Source organism: Geotrypetes seraphini, chromosome 3 (assembly GCF_902459505.1).
Source record: "Geotrypetes seraphini chromosome 3, aGeoSer1.1, whole genome shotgun sequence".
Lineage (NCBI taxonomy): Eukaryota > Metazoa > Chordata > Amphibia > Gymnophiona > Dermophiidae > Geotrypetes > Geotrypetes seraphini.
In genome coordinates this window covers 289,925,904-289,944,880 of record NC_047086.1, presented here as the reverse complement: position 1 = coordinate 289,944,880, position 18,977 = coordinate 289,925,904, and the positions used below count along the sequence as shown (strand labels likewise).

Below are 18,977 nucleotides of genomic sequence, written 5' to 3'. Positions count from 1 at the left end.
TGGGGGGGGGAAGGCCATGGATGAAAATACTGTGTGTAGTGGAGGCGAGGAAGGCAAGGAAAATAAACATGATGTTAATCAGCTATGGGTGGAATCCAGGGCAGGCTTAACCAATAGGCCAAGTAGGCATGTGCCTAGGGCCTGAAATGGCCAGGGGGGCCCTATGAAGGAAGGCATCAACATTGTTTTTTCCAAACGGCGATGGGCCCCTCCAGCATTGTGGGCAACGTGGGCCCCCACCCCGATCAGTAATGCGGGCCTCACCCTGATCGGCAAAGCGCCCCCCCCATCAACGGAAAGTAAGACAAGCAAGCAACGCGGGTAAGAAAGGCAATGGGAACTGTAATTGTGCAAGCGGTGCTGCTTGCCCAAAGCTTCCCTCTGACGCAGCTTCTTGTTTCCGCCTGGGCGCATGGTGGGGTGGGGCAGGGCATGAGGCCCAGTGTACTTGTGTGCCTAGGGGCCCTCGACAAATTAATCCTGCCCTGGGTGAATCTATAATAATTTTTGGACATTCCTGCCCCATTTCCAATTTGTTATTCTTAATTTACTTTTTTCATTCCCAAAACAATTTCTCCTATCAGTTTAGGACCTCTTGCTGGTTTAAAAATAGGAGGAGGATACTGGTGTACAATTAAAATTTCTCAACATATAAAATCTTACGTGAAAGCTTTGCCTTAAAGTTTTTATTCATATCCTTTGCTTTTAACACCACAGGAGGAATTGTCTGGTATGAAACAAAGAATACGAGTGGTTGTGCTTGAAAATGTGGAACTCCGTGAAGTAATGAAATCCAGAGTACAGGAGACTATGAGAGAGCAAACTCTTTTGGATGGCTCAGTAAGTATGACATTTTTTCAACAAGATATGCATATATTAGATTTTTCATGGCTTTGGTATGGTAGGGTATATAGTATATGCAGTTTTGATTGGATGTTTCATTGTACTATGCAACTATACATACTGCAAAGACTCCCTTTAGGTCCAATCTTTTTATCTCAGGAGCATCAAATAATTATCAGCAAAAGCTAAGATGAAAGGATTCTTGAATCAGAATGAAAATCTATAATGCTAATTAAAATAGTTATAACTAAATAACTTCAATAGAAAATTGAATAATTTTGATAGAAGAAAAGATTAACGGCCTCTTTTACAAAGCCGCGCAGCAACAGCCCCGAAGCCCTTTAAATCTCTATGGGCTTCGGGGCCATTAGCGCGGCTGTGTAAAAGAGGCCGTAAGTAGTATTTGTTTATTTAAGAAATTCATAGCTTGCAATTTCTGAAAATCAGTAGGTTACAACATATATACACAATTTAAAATCAGTTGAACAAAACAGTGAATTAATAAGTAACAACTAAGTTTGAAACCAATAAAATTAAATTAAAATGCATGTAAAAACTAAACTGTGTCTCGCCCAGTAAGACATGAATTGTAGATTAATTACATGGTAGATGTCTGCTGGATTAGAAACACCTTGAGTTCTTTTCAATACGATATATCAGTCATTAGATGTTACTCAACACAAAGAAAGAGTTCAATAGCATCTGGGGAGCTACTGAGAAAACATGGACTCTAGTCTCATTCAAGCAAACCTGCTGGTAAGTTGGGATATCCAATAAGCATTGTGTCTCATTTCAGAGTTCTTGATGGGCGGTAAAGCCTTACCAAAGTGGCTGTGACAATCGGGGCTTCATTATGTAAAGATTTATACACAAGTACAGATAGGTACAAGATCATTTATCCAGACATATTTTGATTTTTGGAGCATTTCGGATTTTGGAATGGTAATGTTAAGTCATTAAAAGACAGACCATAAAATTGCCACCTTGAGTGGAATCTACAGCTCTCTTTGCCATTTTTCCAGCCCTCTGATTTAAATTGCATAGAGATCAGTAGAAAAACACCTGCATTGGTTTCAGTGTGTATCACATCAGGGAAATTGATTACTACCAGTTCGCATCAAGTTTTGGTTTTTAGAGCTTTTTGGTTTTCGGAATTTTGGTTAAAGGATCTCATACCTGTAATGTATTTATTTATTGGGTTTTATTAACTGCCTTTATGAAGAGATTCACCCAATGCAGTTTTTTGAATATAATTTGCCAGGAGACTTGAATCTAATGCACGATTTGTAAAAGAGGTGTTACAGAAACAGAGATTAGCCCTGATTAATATGCTTTCAGCTGCATTATGTGCTACCTGCAGTAGTCATTGTATATATTTTGAAAGACCCAACAATAAACCATTACAATGGACTATATAAGAGATTATTCCAGTGCAATAGGAATGGTATGCTGAACCTTAGGGTACTCTTTGTCCATTCTTTCAAGTATGCACAGAAAGATGTTGAGCACAGCTTTTAAAGCCTCCTTCCTCTCCTAGGAGTCTACTGCCCCTTTCAGTTTCTGTTTCTGCAGGTGAGCATGAAAGGGGACACTCGATGAAGTTACAGGAAAATACTTTTAAAACAAATAAGAGAAAATTTTTTTTCACTCAGAGAATAGTTAAATTCTGGAACGCATTGCCAGAGGTTGTACGAGCAGATAGCGTAGCTGGTTTTAAGAAAGGTTTGGACAAGTTCCTGGAGGAAAAGTCAGTCTGTTATTGAGAAAGACATGGGGGAAGCCACTGCTTGCCCTGAATATTGATACTCCTTGGTTTTGGCCAGGTACTAGTGACCTGGATTGGCCTCTGTGAGAACAGGCTACTGGGCTTGATGAACCATTGGTCTGACCTAGTAAGATTAGTCTTATGTTTTTATGTGTCTTCTGATATGCTTGTTTTGTTTGGGGTTTTTTTTTTTTTTTTTTTGCAATGGTTTTGCTAATTTTCACTTTATATGTGGTCTTTTTTGTGGATTCAGAGATCCCTTTTGACAAGGGTCTACTCTGCCTGCATGGAGAGGTGCAGATTTTAAATTTGCAGCTGGCAGGTGTATCCTTTGGGGACCTGTTTCAGCCAGCCTGCTGAAGACTAGTGGAGCTCAGGGTCTGATTCCTTGGTGTTTGCTCACCCATTTGACTTGGTCAGGAGTATTTTTTCACTATGTTTAAAAATGATTTATATCTGGATGTTTGCTAATAATTTATGCCTTACTAGTGTTTTAGACCGTTACATTAACGGGTGCTAGAGTAGATGTCTGTCTATCTGTCTTTTTTTGTTTTTTTTAATTTGCCTCTCTCTCCTTGGACGCTGTCATTCTTTCTGTCTGTGTCTTTCCCTGGCTCCCTGTCTGTCTATCTTTATTTCTAACTCTATCCTCTTCCCTCAATCCTGCATGTGCCCTTTTTTCTTTCTCCTCCCCACTTCCTTCCCACGTCTGCTCCTCCTGTCCTCCACACCTCCATTCAGTGTCTGTCTCCCTCTCTCTACCCCTTCCATCTACTGTTCACTCTCTGTCTTGCCCCTTCCATTCACTGCCATCTCTTCTCTTTCCATCCAGTGTCCGCCCTCTCTCTCTCTGTTCCATATGGCTTCTCTCCATCTCCTCCTTCCATTTCCCTTGGTCTGGCATACCTTCCTCCTTCCCTCCATGCCCTGCCATCTCTTCTTCCCTCCAAGCCATTCTCTCCCCCTCTGCTCCCTTTCCTCCTTGAACTACTTCATCGGGCAGCAGCAGCATTCACAATTCATTGCTGTTGCTGGCTTCAGGTCTTCCTCTCTGGCGGGTCCTGTCTTCATGAAAACAGGAAGTAGGCAGGACCGGCCAGAGAGAAAGGCCTGAAGCCGGCAACATCAGCGAATTGTAAACGCTGCTGCTGCCTGAAGCACCCGAGGCAGACGCTTCTCTCCCCTCCCAGCTCAACTCCCCGCTGACTCTGCGACCCTCCCAGCAAGATGACTTTAATATCAAACCTCCCTCCAGCGTTGGCAGCCGCAGCACGCTAAACAGGCTGCTTCGCGGCTTTCTTCTGCCGTTGAGTCCCTCTGTCACGTCATTGATGTCATCATCAGTGACGCGGCAGAGGGACTCAACGGCAGGAGAAAGCCGCGAAGCAGCCTGTTTAGCGTGCTGCGGCTGCCAACGCTGGAGGGAAGTTTGTGCCGGTATGTGCAGAAGCGGTATGTCCCTCCCCCTCCAGTACCTGTGCAGCACTTTGCGCGGCGCATCCTCCCATGATCCTGAGTTGGCCAGAGCACTCGAGTGTGGGCCCTAACCGCGCATCCGCTCTCCTGCCTGCCACGGACCTACGGATCACGGAACACGCAGGTAGGAGTGCGCATGCGTGGCTAGCATTTTATTATATAGGATTATGGAAAAGATAGAAATAATGATTTCACAATATTATAATGTTATGCATATGTTCAGTAATGCTGTTAAATCTTAAAAATAACTAATTATACCTCTTTTGTAATTCACATTGAAACACTGATAAATAGCAGAATAGAAAATTTTAGTTTAGATGGGTCGTCTTCAATTAATTTCCCTTCATACTTGTTTATGACTTGAGTTTGTCTACAACTAGCTCTTTTAGAAATCAGGGTATTATTGTTGACTAGTGTTTAAGCCCGTTACATTAACGGGTGCTAGAGTACATGTCTGTCTGGTATTTTTGTACTTGTCTCTCTCTCCTTGGCTGCTGTCTGTCTGTCATTCTTTCTGTCTGTATCTCCCTGGCCCCCTGTCTGTCTATCTTTATTTCTAACTCTATCCTCTTCCCTCAATCCTGCATGTGCCCTTTTTTCTTTCTCCTCCCCACTTCCTTCCAACGTCTGCTCCCCCTGTCCCTCAGACTTCCATTCAGTAGCTGTCCCTCCTCTCCCCCACACTTCCATTCAGTGTCTGTCTCCCTCTCTCTACCCCTTCTATCTACTGTTCACCCTCTGTCTTGCCCCTTCCATTCACTGCCCTCTCTTCTCTTTCCATCCAGTGTCAGCCCTCTCTCTCTCTCTGTTCCATATGGCATCTCCTCCTTTCTTTCCCCCTTCCTTTTCCCTTGGTCTGGCATACATTCCTCCTTCCCTCCATGCCCTGCCATCTCTTCTTCCCTCCAAGCCATTCTCTCCCCCTCTGCTCCCTTTCCTCCTTGAACTTCATCGGGCAGCAGCAGCACATTTCATCGGGCACAATTCATTGCTGTTGCCGGCTTCAGGTCTTCCTCTCTGTCGGGTTGTCTTCCTGAAACAGAAAGTAGGCAGGACCCGCCAGAGAGGAAGGCCTGAAGCCGGCAACAGCGGCGAATTGTAAACGCTGCTGCTGCCCGAAAAAGCTAGGCCTTGAAAAACCCGAGGCAGACTGCTTCTCTTCCCTCCCAGCCCAACCCCCGCTGACTCTGCTCCTTTACCCTTTCCGATCCCCACCTGCGTCGCGGAGGCGTGAAGACTGAACGCCAACAATCAGGGTGGCGAGGCCGCGGCTCAAGAGACTGTGAAGGTGTTGGCGTGCGGCGGCACTCCACGAAGCCCTCCTCCCAGCAGCTGCCGCCAGCACCAATCGGGGCAGCGAGGACGCGGGCAGGAAGAGAGCTTGCCTGCGCTTCCTCCAGCGGTTGATGAGTGAGGGCGGGAGGAGGGGAGTGGCTAGAGTGATCCCTGCCTCCGCGTTCTAAAATGGAACAAGGCTAAGGATCAGAAATCACAGCGGCAGGGATCACGAAATTTCAAGAGCGCATGTGCACTCTAGGATATATAGGATTTTATAGGATTCTAGAATATTGATGAATGTGCATGTACTGAAAATAAAAAAGGTAATGTTAAATTAAATTGGTACATATTTTGAGCAACCTAGGTATAGTTTGATTATAGTAAATGACTGGTAATGTTTAATACAGTCTTCTCAATCTGTTTCCCAGGACACACAAAGCTATTCAGGTTTTCAGGATACTTATAGAGGGGCATAATAAAAAAAAACATCTTAAGTCAAAGGAAAGGAAGTGGAAGTAGTGGGACCGTTGGGAAACAGTGATCATAATATGATCAAGTTCAAGGTTGAAGTAGGCATACCGAATGGAAAGAGAACCATAGCGACATCTTTCAACTTCAGGAAAGGAAACTATGAAGCAATGAGAGAAATGGTAAGGAAGAAACTTAGGAACACTTCCAAAAAATGGCAAACAGTAGAACATGCCTGGTCTTTTTTCAAAGACACAGTGAGCGAGGCACAAAATCTGCACATCCCCAGATTCAGAAAGGGGTGCAAAAAGGGTCGAACAAAAGACCCAGTATGGATGACTAAAATAGTGAAGGAAGCGATAGGCAATAAGAAAAATTCATTCAGGAAATGGAAAAAGGACAAAACTGAAGGGAACCAGAAGGAGCACAGGAAGTATCAAAAAGAATGTCACCGTGTGGTTCGAAAAGCCAAAAGAGAGTATGAAGAGAGGCTAGCCAGGGAGGCACGAAATTTCAAACAGTTCTTCAGATATGTTAAAGGGAAACAGCCAGCTAGGGAGGAGGTGGGACCGCTGGACGAAGGAGACAGGAAGGGAGCGGTGAAGGAGGAGAAAGAAGTCGCAGAAAGACTCAACATGTTCTTCTCGTCTGTATTTACAAACGAAGACACAACCAACATACCGGAACCTGAACAAATCTTCAATGGAAATCAAGCAGAAAAATTAACATCCATGGAAGTAAGCCTTGATGATGTACACAGGCAGATAGAAAAACTTAAAACTGACAAATCCCCGGGTCCGTACGGAATCCATCCCAGGGTTCTGAAGGAATTAAAGGAGGAGATAGCGGAACTACTGCAGCAAATTTGCAACCTATCCTTGAAAACAGGCATGATCCCGGAGGATTGGAAGATAGCCAATGTCATGCCCATCTTTAAAAAGGGATCAAGAGGTGACCCGGGAAACTACAGACCAGTGAGTTTGACCTCGGTTCTGGGGAAACTGGCGGAAGCACTGATTAAAGAACACATCGATGAACATCTGGAAAGAAACGAACTTTTGAAAACAACTCAACATGGTTTCTGCAGGGGGAGATCGTGCCTAACGAACTTATTGCACTTCTTCGAATGAATTAACAAACGGATGGACAGAGGAGACCCCATAGACATCATATATCTTGATTTCCAAAAAGCCTTTGACAAGGTGCCTCACGAACGTCAACTCCGGAAACTGAAGAACCATGGAGTGGACGGAGACGTACATAGATGGATCAGAAACTGGTTGGCGGGTAGGAAACAGAGGGTAGGGGTGAAGGGCCACTACTCGGACTGGATGGGGGTCACGAGTGGTGTTCCGCAGGGCTCAGTGCTCGGGCCGCTGCAATTTAATATATTCATAAATGATCTAGAAACAGGCACGAAGTGTGAGATAATAAAATTTGCGGACGATACAAAACTATTTAGTGGAGCTGGGACTAAAGAGGAATGCGAAGAATTGCAAAGGGACTTGAACAAATTGGGGGAATGGGCGGCGAGATGGCAGATGAAGTTCAACGTTGAGAAATGTAAAGTGTTGCATGTTGGAAACAGAAACCCGAGGTACAATTATACGATGGGAGGGATATTATTGAATGAGAGCAACCAAGAAAGGGACTTGGGGGTAATGGTGGACATGACAATGAAGCCGACGGCACAGTGCGCAACAGCCGCTAAGAAAGCAAATAGAATGCTAGGCATAATCAAGAAGGGTATTACAACAAGGACAAAAGAAGTTATCCTGCCATTGTATCGGGCGATGGTGCGCCCACATCTGGAATACTGCGTCCAATATTGGTCTCCGTACCTTAGGAAGGATATGGCGTTACTCGAGAGGGTTCAGAGGAGAGCGACATGCTTGATAAAAGGGATGGAAAACCTCTCATACGCTGAGAGATTGGAGAAACTGGGTCTCTTTTCCCTGAAGAACATAAGAACATAAGAAATGCCTCCGCTGGGTCAGACCTGAGGTCCATCGCGCCCAGCAGTCCGCTCACGCGGCGGCCCATCAGGTGCAGGACCTGTGCAGTAATCTTTTATCTATACCCCTCTATCCCCTTTTCCAGCAGGAAATTGTCCAATCCTTTCTTAAACCCCAGTACCGTTCGCTGCCCTATAACGTCCTCTGGAAGCACATTCCAGGTGTCCACTACACGTTGGGTAAAGAAGAACTTCCTAGCATTCGTTTTGAATCTGTCCCCTTTCAACTTTTCCGAATGCCCTCTTGTTTTTTTATGTTCTGAAAGTTTGAAGAATCTGTCCCTCTCTACTCTCTCTATGCCCTTCATGATCTTGTAAGTCTCTATCATATCCCCTCTAAGTCTTCTCTTCTCCAGGGAAAAGAGACCCAGTTTCTCCAATCTCTCAGCGTATGAAAGGTTTTCCATCCCCTTAATCAGTCGTGTCGCTCTCCTCTGAACTCTCTCGAGTAACACCATATCCTTCTTAAGGTATGGTGACCAATACTGGACGCAGTACTCAAGATGCGGACGCACCATTGCCCGGTACAGCGGCAGGATAACTTCTTTCGTTCTTGTTGTAATACCCTTCTTGATTATCCCCAGCATTTTATTCGCTCTCTTGGTGGCCGCTGCGCACTGTGCCGTCGGCTTCATTGTCACAGTGCGCAGCGGCCACCAAGAGAGCGAATAAAATGCTGGGGATAATCAAGAGAAGAGGAGACTTAGAGGGGATATGATAGAGACTTATAAGATCATGAAGGGCATAGAGAGAGTAGAGAAGGACAGATTCTTCAAACTTTCGAAAAATAAAAGAACAAGAGGACACTTGGAAAAGTTGAAAGGGGACAGATTTAAAACGAATGCTAGGAAGTTCTTCTTTACCCAACGAGTGGTGGACACCTGGAATGCGCTTCCAGAGGGCGTAATAGGGCAGAGTACAGTACAGGGGTTTAAGAAAGGATTGGACAATTTCCTGCTGGAAAAGGGGATAGAGGGGTATAAATAGAGGATTACTGCACAGGTCCTGGACCTGTTGGGCCGCCGCGTGAGCGGACTGCTGGGCATGATGGACCTCAGGTCTGACCCAGCAGAGGCATTGCTTATGTTCTTATGTCCTTTTTTAGCCTATGGTGTTAGTCGAACAAAAACAGCAGTAGAAAAATGTCCATTCTCAAAAAAACGTCCAAATGTGGCTTTTTTTTGAGAATGGCCTACTTCTATATACAGGCGTTTAATCGCCGAGACTGCCACTACTTCTATCTTTATAACATATTCCCGACTAAAAATTCACCCAAGACCAAAACAAGACCTTTTAGACGTAGTAGGGGCCAGTCCTTCGCCTAACACCATGATTCTCTAACCGGTATCTGTCATAAGTGCTGATTAAAGAATAGAGGAACTCCCCCCCCCCCCACCTACGGAAAATATCACCAGGAGGAGGGATAACCAATCCCTCCTGCCGAACACCCATCACAAACCATGAAAACATTGCTTGCAGGAGGGATGCTCAGTCCTTACCTTTTTTAGTTGGCTGGCCAGATACCTCGGCCGGCAGGTCTGCCTTCACCCGAATGGCGGACCTAACTCTTCCCAGTGCATTGTGGGATGCACCGGGGAGGAATTTTAGGCGCTTCGGCCAACTGGAATCTTAGGCTTGTTTCTCAGTGCATTCTGGGATGTGTTGGGAGTGGCCTAAGATTCCGATTGGCCAGATCCCTTAGGCTACCCCCAATAGGAGGGGCCTAAGAGATCTTGCCAATCAAAATCTTAGGCCACTCCCAGTGCATCCCAGAATGCACTGAGTGATGGAGGGGAACGGGTTGCCTGGGCTGCTTAACTGATTGTGGCAGGGAGATGCCTTGCCACGATCAGCTCGGCAGCAACCCGATGCAGCACTTATACCTGTTTTGACTTCGTATAAGTCACAATGTATAAGCTCCGTCCAGGCAACCTCATAAAAAGTTTAAGTTTAAGTTTATTAGGATTTTATATACCGCCTATCAAGGTTTTCTAAGCGGTTTTACAATCAGGTACTTTCAATTATTGCTGCAAGACGACTAAGTCTAGGTTGGCCCACATCCTGCCCAGCTCCCGCCCTAACCACTCCTCCAAAACCACCCCTATGAGCTCTGGGCACACAGTGGGATTCAGAGGCCTAAAGAGTATCTGAATACATTAAAAAACTGTTTTCGATCTCAACACTTGGACGACCAGTATTTTAAGTCGTCCAAGTACTGACTTAGGCTGGTTTTTGGATGTATTTTTGTTTTGATTATGAGCCCCTTAGTGAATAGGCACTAGATACATTTGTATGCAAACAAATCAGGGCATGTAAATTTGGCCATGCATATTCATTATGAATATTCTGAATACCATATTGGTTGGCTGTTTCCTGAGGATGATGCAGTGCTTTTAATAGCTTCTTTATTATTGCTTTATAGGCTAGTGCACAGAATTCCTGGATCAGAGCAGATGATTCCAGAACTCAGCAAGCTATTGGACAGTCACCATTGCATAAAACCAACATCTTAACGTCAGGAGAAGGCGATCTACAGATGCCATGGGTTCTCAAACAGTCATCATTGCATGATAGTAAAAAACAGGCTATTAACTCATCTGCATCATTGGCAGCCCTAGAGCTAGAAAAATTGCAGCAAGAAATGGTTTGTATTTTGATCATTGTGTTTTTGGGAGGTTTTAGATTTGTCGATTGGGTTGATGAGAGGCAATGAAAAGAATATTTGAGGTTTTGATAACAGATGTTGGTAAAGACAAATTTAGCACTTCTTACAGGGCTTGGTTGCATTAGATTACTGGTATTTCTTTCAGAATCAAGACCTACTTAAAATTTAATTAAGCATAATTGATGTAATTAGGAAATCGGCAAGTTCCGAAGATATAAGATTTGCAGTCCTGCTTTTCCAGGTTTTTAATTGAGATGTTGGCATGTAAGTTGAAAAGAATAGAAACGGAGATGGTGAGGAAGTAGCAACATATGATTTTTTGTCTGACATCAGTGTCTGATCATAAGTAAGATAAAGCATTATGCAATTAGATACCACTTGTTTTGTCCTTTATACATGGTCATTGAATACAATAACAAAAAATATATATATTTATTTCTGACATTTTAATTTTGTAAATGATGGTGTTTATTGCTTTCCTCCCCCCACTGAAGAACTTGTATATAGAATTTGATCTATGTCAAATATAATGATTGATTTTCAGAACTGGTTGAATTATATATAGTTACTTATTATATATGGCATGCTACATGTATCTCTTTAAAGACAGCAGGGTAGGAAGCCCTCATGACATGGGTAATATCACTGACAAGATTGATATGTGAAACACAACTCCAGCTTAGAATTTCTGCAAGCTTTTGAATCGGTTTACCACTCGTGTGCACCACTTCAGTCTTTTTGTCGAGTTGATCCTAAGTGTATCAATTGAGCTCATGTCAGACATTCTTCTTTTCTGAAGAATTTGTGTGTTTATAAGATTTATTTCAAGACCTATTGCTGTCATGCAGCACTTTTTCTGTAAGTGACTTTTAGTTAGGCTTTGTTTTCTTTGTTTCTTGCTTTGCTTGATATAGATCTTGGCTTCTGGTTGAGATATTTTTCATCACTGAGCCATTTGATTTTTATTTAGCAATTTTTCCCAATGACAAAGAAAGCCCATAGGGCCTGATTTTATAAACAGTGTCTTAGGTGCTTCTAGGTGCTGTAATTGAGGCCACCTAGCGATCTACCCGCCTAGAACGTTAATTAATGAGGCTCGGCGAGATATAGCATAATATAATATAGCATAACTTTTTGCTATGTTAACATCTTGTAACTCTAGGAATTAAGAAAACAAGAGCAGGAACAACTCCTAGAATAAACAAAATTAATCTAAGGCATTAATAAAATAACATAACAAATTTAAATTTGACACAACAAAATTAAAAAATTACACAAAATCCTACTGGTGACATCAGATCATATAATACACATTTTCAAAATAAATAAGAGCACAATTTCTGGAAAAAAAAAAATAGTCCTTCCAGAATCTGGCTACTTGAAATCCCAAAGAGAACTCCTCCAACTTAATACATTTTTTACCCTTTACTGAAGGAAAATGAAGTGGCATATGATTTCCTACCCAAATAGAAATGTAAATGTGATCATAAAAAAATGATGGTTCTAAATCTTGTAATAATTTAAAGATCACACATAAGCTGATATACTATCCAACTTTTTCAGTGAGAAAATAAGATGAACGACAGTGCTGTGGATTGATTGCAGTTTTTTTTTTCACTTCCTGATGAAAGAATCTCAAAATTATAAATTGTTCACCTAAATATTTACAAATTTGACAAAGTTTATGCAACATTGAAAAAGTCTTAGAAATAATGTAGGGCCATGATATTATTCAGTTTACTTTTCACTTCATCAGTCTTACTGGCTACGATTTTTCACTTCTTAAGAGTTTTAATCACTCCATTACTTTTTCTTTTGTGCTTATTAAAGATTACTGCCTGTCCAATCACATTTTCTTATCATTTTGTTTCACCTCACATACCCCTCTTTTTACAAAACCCATAGCATGGTTTTTAGCGCCGGCCAAGGCACTAACAGCTCCAACGCTCATAGGAATTCTATTAGCATTCGAGCTGTTACCACCGCAGCCAGCGCTAAAAACTGCAATAGGTTTTGTAAAATTGGGGGGATAGGAATTCACCATTCTTTTTTGTCACACCATCACTTATTCCAAATCTTGTATCTCTTTCCATCTTCTAGGACCCATTAGGACCCTTGAGGAAGGCATTTTTAGTTTTGCTGAAAAACAACCCATATTGGGTCACTTGAAATTTTATACACTATTTGGTTTGTATTTATTTTGTGAGCCACTTGTGACTTTATATATCTTTTGTGGATTGCTTTTATGTTGTTTGGATGCTTATTAAACTACACACTACTACTTCCGATCTCCTGTTCCACAATTTTTGTTGCTTTTCTGCTTCATTAATCGTGTGGAACCCTTTGGTGCCATTTACATTTTGGTGTTTTGTCTTCAGTATATATTAAACATATGTTCTTATGCTTAGGGTGTTGATTATAATTAAGCCTGACTGTGTATAATCAGCTGAATCTAATTATCAATTAAATTTGGTCAGTTTTTTAAACAAGAGTGATAATGTCAGAAGCAACTAGACTACTGTAACATCTTCTATCTCACCTACCCTACAATAATAACAAAACAACTACAAACAATTAAAAACACAGCACTGAGACTCATCTACTCATTGAAGAAACTCGACCACATACCTCAACTTGCATTGGCTTCCAATTCCAGCAAGAATACAATTTAAATTCTATTGTCTACTATTCAAAACTTTATACGGAGACAGCCCCCAACCTATCTGAACAACTGCCTCATACAAACCACCTCAACCAGACATAGGAAAACTCACAACTCATTCACCCCCCCAATCAAAGAAGTTAAACGGAAAAGACTATATGATGGCCTCCTAGCCACCCAAGCAGCTAAACTGGACAACCAAATCTCCAATTTACTGATAGCGTCCCCAGACTACAAAACATTTAGAAAAGAAATAAAGACCATACTTTTCAAGAAGTACCTGAAAAAGACTTAACACAGCAAGTTTAATACCTTCTTCTCATTAAACTCCCCAACCCCCCAAAAAACAGCTCTACTCTATAATGCATCTATCTTAAAGCAAATCGAACTATGGATGGCCGATTTCAAACTGAAGCTCAATCCAGAAAAAGCCAAATTCTTCCTGGCGAGTCTGAACGACAAAATCAAAGATTCATCAATCTCCTTGAATGGTCAGTCTTCCCTATCACAGATTCCATAAAAATTCTAGGAGTGACACTAGACCGCAACCTTACCCTCGAAGCACACACCAACCTACTAGTCAGAAAAGGCTTCTCCGCCTTATGGAAACTAAGAACCATAAGAACATAAGAAATTGCCACCACTGGGTCAGACCATTGGTCCATCATGCCCAGCGGTCCGCTCCCGCGGCGGCCCATCAGGTCCATGACCTTTAATGTGGTTCCTGTCCATTTCTGTAACTTACCTCTTCTTTTATCTGTAACCCTCAATCCCCTTATCTTTTAGAAACTTATCTAAACCTTCCTTGAAACCCTGCAATGTGCTCTGGGCTATCACAACCTCCGGAAGCGCGTTCCATGTGTCCACCACCCTCTGGGTAAAAAAGAACCTCCTAGCATTTGTTCTAAACCTGTCCCCTCTCAATTTCTCCGAGTGACCCCTTGTGTTAGTGGTTCCCCACAGTCTGAAAAATCTGTCCCTGTCCACTTTCTCTATGCCCCTCAGGATTTTGAAGGTTTCTATCATGTCTCCTCTAAGTCTCCGCTTTTCCAGGGAGAAGAGCCCCAGCATCTTCAACCTGTCAGCATACGAAAAGTTTTCCATACCTTTTATCATTTTGGTTGCTCTCCTCTGGACCCCCTCAAGTATTGCCATGTCCTTCTTGAGGTACGGCGACCAGTACTGGACACAGTACTCCAGATGTGGACGCACCATTGCACGATACAGCGGCATGATGACTTCCTTCGTCCTGGTCGTGATACCCTTTTTAATGATACCCAACATTCTGTTCGCTTTCTTTGAGGCCATCGCACACTGTGTTGATGCTTTCAATGTTGTGTCCACCATCACACCCAGGTCTCTTTCAAGGTTGCTCACCCCTAGCAGTGATCCCCCCATTTTGTAGCTGAACATCGGGTTCTTTTTCCCTACATGCATGACTGTATCTCTATATTAAAACTCATTTGCCACTTTTTTGCCCACTCTTCCAGTCTTGTTAGGTCTCTTTGCAGGACCTCACAGTCTTCCGTGTTTCTAACCCTGCTGCAAAGCTTGGTGTCATCAGAAAGTACGTACTTCGATGCTTCCTCATTCCGCTTACTTGTGCAATCCTCCATCCTAAGCTTACTCGATTACTGTAGCATCACCTACCTGAGATCTTTCAAAAAAAACCACTCAAAAACTACTTATCATCCAAAATTTGGCAATCCGTCTGATCTTTGGACTACAAAAAATGGGAACACATAACTCCCTACTACCAAAGTCTCCACTGGTTACCCTTGGAAGTAAGAGTGCAATTCAAGTTTGCCTGTTTCTGTTTCAAATCCATCTGTGGTTCGGCCCCTTTATACTTGGTACCCCATTTTATCTTAGACTGTCCATCCAGACCCACATGCAGAACTCATCTGTTTAGCCATCCAATTCTAAAGGCCTGCCGTTACAAAAGATACTTGAATAGAACTCTCGCCTTCCAAGCAGGTCAACTTAATAATTGGCTGGGCAATATTGTCTCGCGCTCCTCATCCTACCTAAACTTCAGGAAATTACTAAAAGCTAACCTATTTAACTGATTTATAACCTAAGACCTCTATGCCTGACCTATGCCCCCTTTTATTGTACCTGTATCCTGCTCACCCATATACACTGTATCTTAATTTGCTGATTGTACTTATACTTATACTTATATTTGCTAATTGTACCTTTTTGCTGACTGTCCAGCCCTTCCTTGTTGTACCTATTTTCGCTGACTGTACCTATATTCGCTGATTGTCCAGTCCTTCTTTGTTGTAAACCGCCTCGAACTACTACGGCTTTGGCGGTATATAAGAAATTCAGTGGTACCTCGGTTTACGAGTGCACCGGTTTGCGAGTGTTTTGCAAGACGAGCAAAACATTTGCAAAATCGGCACCTTGGAAACAGAGTGTGCCTCGATTTACGAGCGCCCCCCCCCCCCCCGTGATCCGGCACCCTCCCCTCCGCGATCCGGCACCCCCCCCCCGCCGCGATCCGGCACCCCCCCGCCGTGACCTGAAGTCCCCCAGACCCACCCGAACCCGCTTCTTACTTTCATCTGGCCTTGGCACCGGCACCGGCATGTCATGTGTGTTGGTGCCGGTGCCTGATGATCGGCCTCCTCTTCTGTGCTGGGCCTTGAGCATCTGCACATGCTCAAGGCCTGCGAGTTCCTGTTCTCTCCGAGATCTCATTGAAAACGATCAGATATCTTTTGTAATACATCTTTGATAACTCTTTTGTAATCCGCCTTGAACCACAAGGTAATGGCGGAATAGAAATCCCTAATGTAATGTAATGCCAGACCCCTCCCACGTCCAACAGGGCTTATTCTAGGCGTTTTTGACTTGGATGAATATTTGGATGAAAATGTGGTATAAAAATGGACGATTTAGCAGTTTGGACAATCAGATGGCTGGACGTATAGTTAGATGATTTTTGAAAAACAAAAATATTTTGGACGTATTTTTCGAAAATGTGACTTAAGCTGTGTCTGACTTTGGATGACTTGCGACTTAGGCGAAAACGGACCTAGACGTTACTTTTGATTATGCCCATCCAAGATTTTAATTGTCAGTGAAAGCAAATGTTTACATCTAGATTTGTTGAAGCTTATTTTGTATGAGTAATTGTAGTTCTTTCTGACAGACATATAAGATAGTATTTTGTAGTACCTTTAAATATCATTTATGTGTTTGATTTTCTTCATTGTTAAAGGAAAGGTTGAAACTTCTCTATCAAGCAAAGACTGAAACTCTGGAATCCCAAGTAATCTCTCTAAGGTGATTTTAAAATTAATTTTTTAATAAATTGGAAAAGAAAAGCATTTTTAGATAATTGGGCCCCTTTTGTGTTTTTTCTGTTTAAAATCAGCTGGAATTTAAAATGTTGCTCTTTTTTAAGTTTAGAGGCAGAGGGAATTATTTTGCTGTTTAATTATAATGTATATGCTATGCCAAATAATCTGAAATGTAAATATTGTATCCTTGTCCTCGTATAACAATAAAATATCTATGGTCGGTAAAATACACTGTTCTGTTGCGGATACACAGGAGTCCGTACTGTAGCTGTTGATTCCCATTTTCTGTGAACTGCTGAAGGATCTCTCTTTAAGAACTTGAAACTCCTTCCCTTCTGCAGTGGAGCACAGCACCCCCTCAGTTATTCCTTCTGAAAGTGAACTCAGGTGTGTTTTGCTCTGCTCTGTGTTTTTAAAAATTATTTTCGGGTTTGAAATTCTTCATGGCTTCAATGCTCAAGCACCCCACTGGGAAAGAAAGCAGTCCCATGTGGGAGACTGCTGCTCCCAGGCTATTCTCACAGAGTACCTGTTGAGCCAGCCTTCTTTGGGTCCCTTTAGGAGCTCGGGGTCTGGCCCCCTGGGAGCAGCTCGCCTTCTGATTTTATCAGAGGCTTGAGGTCAGGCTGTGTGATCCCTGAGTAAGAACCCTAGGGGTATCAGGGAGCCGGCTGCGTGAGGAATCCTGGGGGTGGGAGTTAATGGTTGGGGTCTTTTCTGGCAGGCAGAATATTTCCTTCGATAGTTGAGGTCTAAGCAATTTCAGAGGCAGAAATCCTTTCCCTGCAGCCAGGCTGATTCAGACAAATAGAAGTCACAGTGTACAAGAACAAAAGATTAGGTCCTTACCTTTGATAATCTTCTTTCTTGTAAATCCATGCTGTATTCCTGGAACCTGCCCTGTGAGTTGCTGATTCGCTGATTATTTGCTTTTATAAGTACTAGTAAGCTGGATTTCTGATTTATTGACCAGCCTTTCTAAGAGTTCCACCCAAATGTGTTTAGCACCTTGTCTTGGGGGTCCCTAGTCCCAGCGCCCCCTTCTGTCAGTGCAGGCTGTGTCTCCTTATAGCATTGTTTTTTGTTGTTTAGGTTCCTAATGTTTTAATGACCTGTTTCAATTGTGCATTTTTCTGGCTTCATATTATGAGCAGATTACATTTATTGGTCGGGGAGTATCCCCATACCCCTCTCTTGCCTTTGTCCTCTACAGGTGTTTCTGGCTGATTTGCAATGAACTGTATTCCTGGGGGCAGTCCTTAGATAAGAGGAAAGGGGCTCAAAGCATTGAGGGGAGCCATAGTGCAAAATATAGACACATTTTGATCACTAAATTTAAAATAAAATCATTTTTCCTACCTTTGCAATCTGGTTGCACTTCCTTCTTCTGACTGTAAATCCAATATTTCTTTCTTTCTGCCTCTCCTCCAGACCTCATTCCATTCCCCAACCAACATCTCTCTCTGTCCCTCCATGAGTCCAACTTTTTCCTCCTCTCTACCTGCCCCTCCCCTTTCTTTCTTTCTCTCTCTCTCTCACCCTGCCCCCTTTCTCTCTTTCTGTCTGTCTTTCTTTTTCCCTGCCCCCTTTCTTTCTTTCTCCCTGCCCCCTTTGTTTCTGTCTGTCTGTCTTTCTCTCTCTTCCTCCCCCCTTTCTTTCTTTCTGTCTGCCTTTCTCCCTGCCCTCCCCCAAGCCACCACTGCTGATTTCTCCCTGCTTCCCCGACACCAGGCCAAGCGCGTACAAGCGCCGGGCCCATAGCCTTCCCCCCGACGTCAATTCTGACGTCTAAGAGGAAGTTCTGGGCCAGCTAGGCAGCGACTGCCTGGCCCAGAACTTCCTCTCTGACGTCAGAATTGACGCATCTGGCCTGACGTCGGGGAAGCAGGGAGAACAGAAAGCAAAGGCAACACGAGTCTATCATGGAGCCCGGGATGGGCGCCACGATTGACTCGCATTGCCTTTGTGATGTACTGGTCAATCGCGATCGACCTTTTGGGCACCCCTGATCAAATGTATCTCTGGTCTGGAGTTACACAAGGAGCCTCAGGTTCTCTAATGCAAGGCTTCTCAATTTTTGTCAGCCTTTTAAGGAAAGCCTAATTAACAGGACCAGGAAGCATTGTGCTTCCTATAGGCGTGCCTACTCCGCCTAAGGGGGATCCTTCTCCAAAGCAGGCATCCTGTCACAATCCTATCCCTAAAATGCAGCTTTTGCCAGGGCAGGCTATTGTCAAGCCTGGTCCAGTGATCCAGAGGGCAAATCACGGGGATAGGATTGTGACCAAGCCTAAGGAAAAACCTAGCTGGCCCTTTAATTCAGTCAGGGCTGAGCTCCAGGGAGGAGAAGAGGAGAGTTGGGACAGCCCACAACAGCCCCAGAGAGAGCTCCCTTCCCCTGGCTTCTCCCAGCTGAAGGGAATGATTAAGCTCCCAAAGACAGCTAGGAGAAATTGTCAGAAAGCTCCTCCCCCTTCCAGGGCAAGGTCAGATTC

At 43.3% G+C, this 18,977-nt stretch overlaps 1 protein-coding gene across 1 annotated transcript in view; it reads left to right on the top strand.

The window, feature by feature from the left end:
- SDCCAG8 (SHH signaling and ciliogenesis regulator SDCCAG8) overlaps window positions 1-18,977 on the top strand; it is a 462,443-nt gene that overhangs the window by 32,508 nt on the left and 410,958 nt on the right. The window contains exons 5-7 of the mRNA XM_033937699.1: window positions 718-840; window positions 10,267-10,488; window positions 16,401-16,465. Of these exons, the coding sequence (XP_033793590.1) occupies window positions 718-840; window positions 10,267-10,488; window positions 16,401-16,465 (410 nt within the window). The remainder of the gene's footprint in view (window positions 1-717; window positions 841-10,266; window positions 10,489-16,400; window positions 16,466-18,977) is intronic.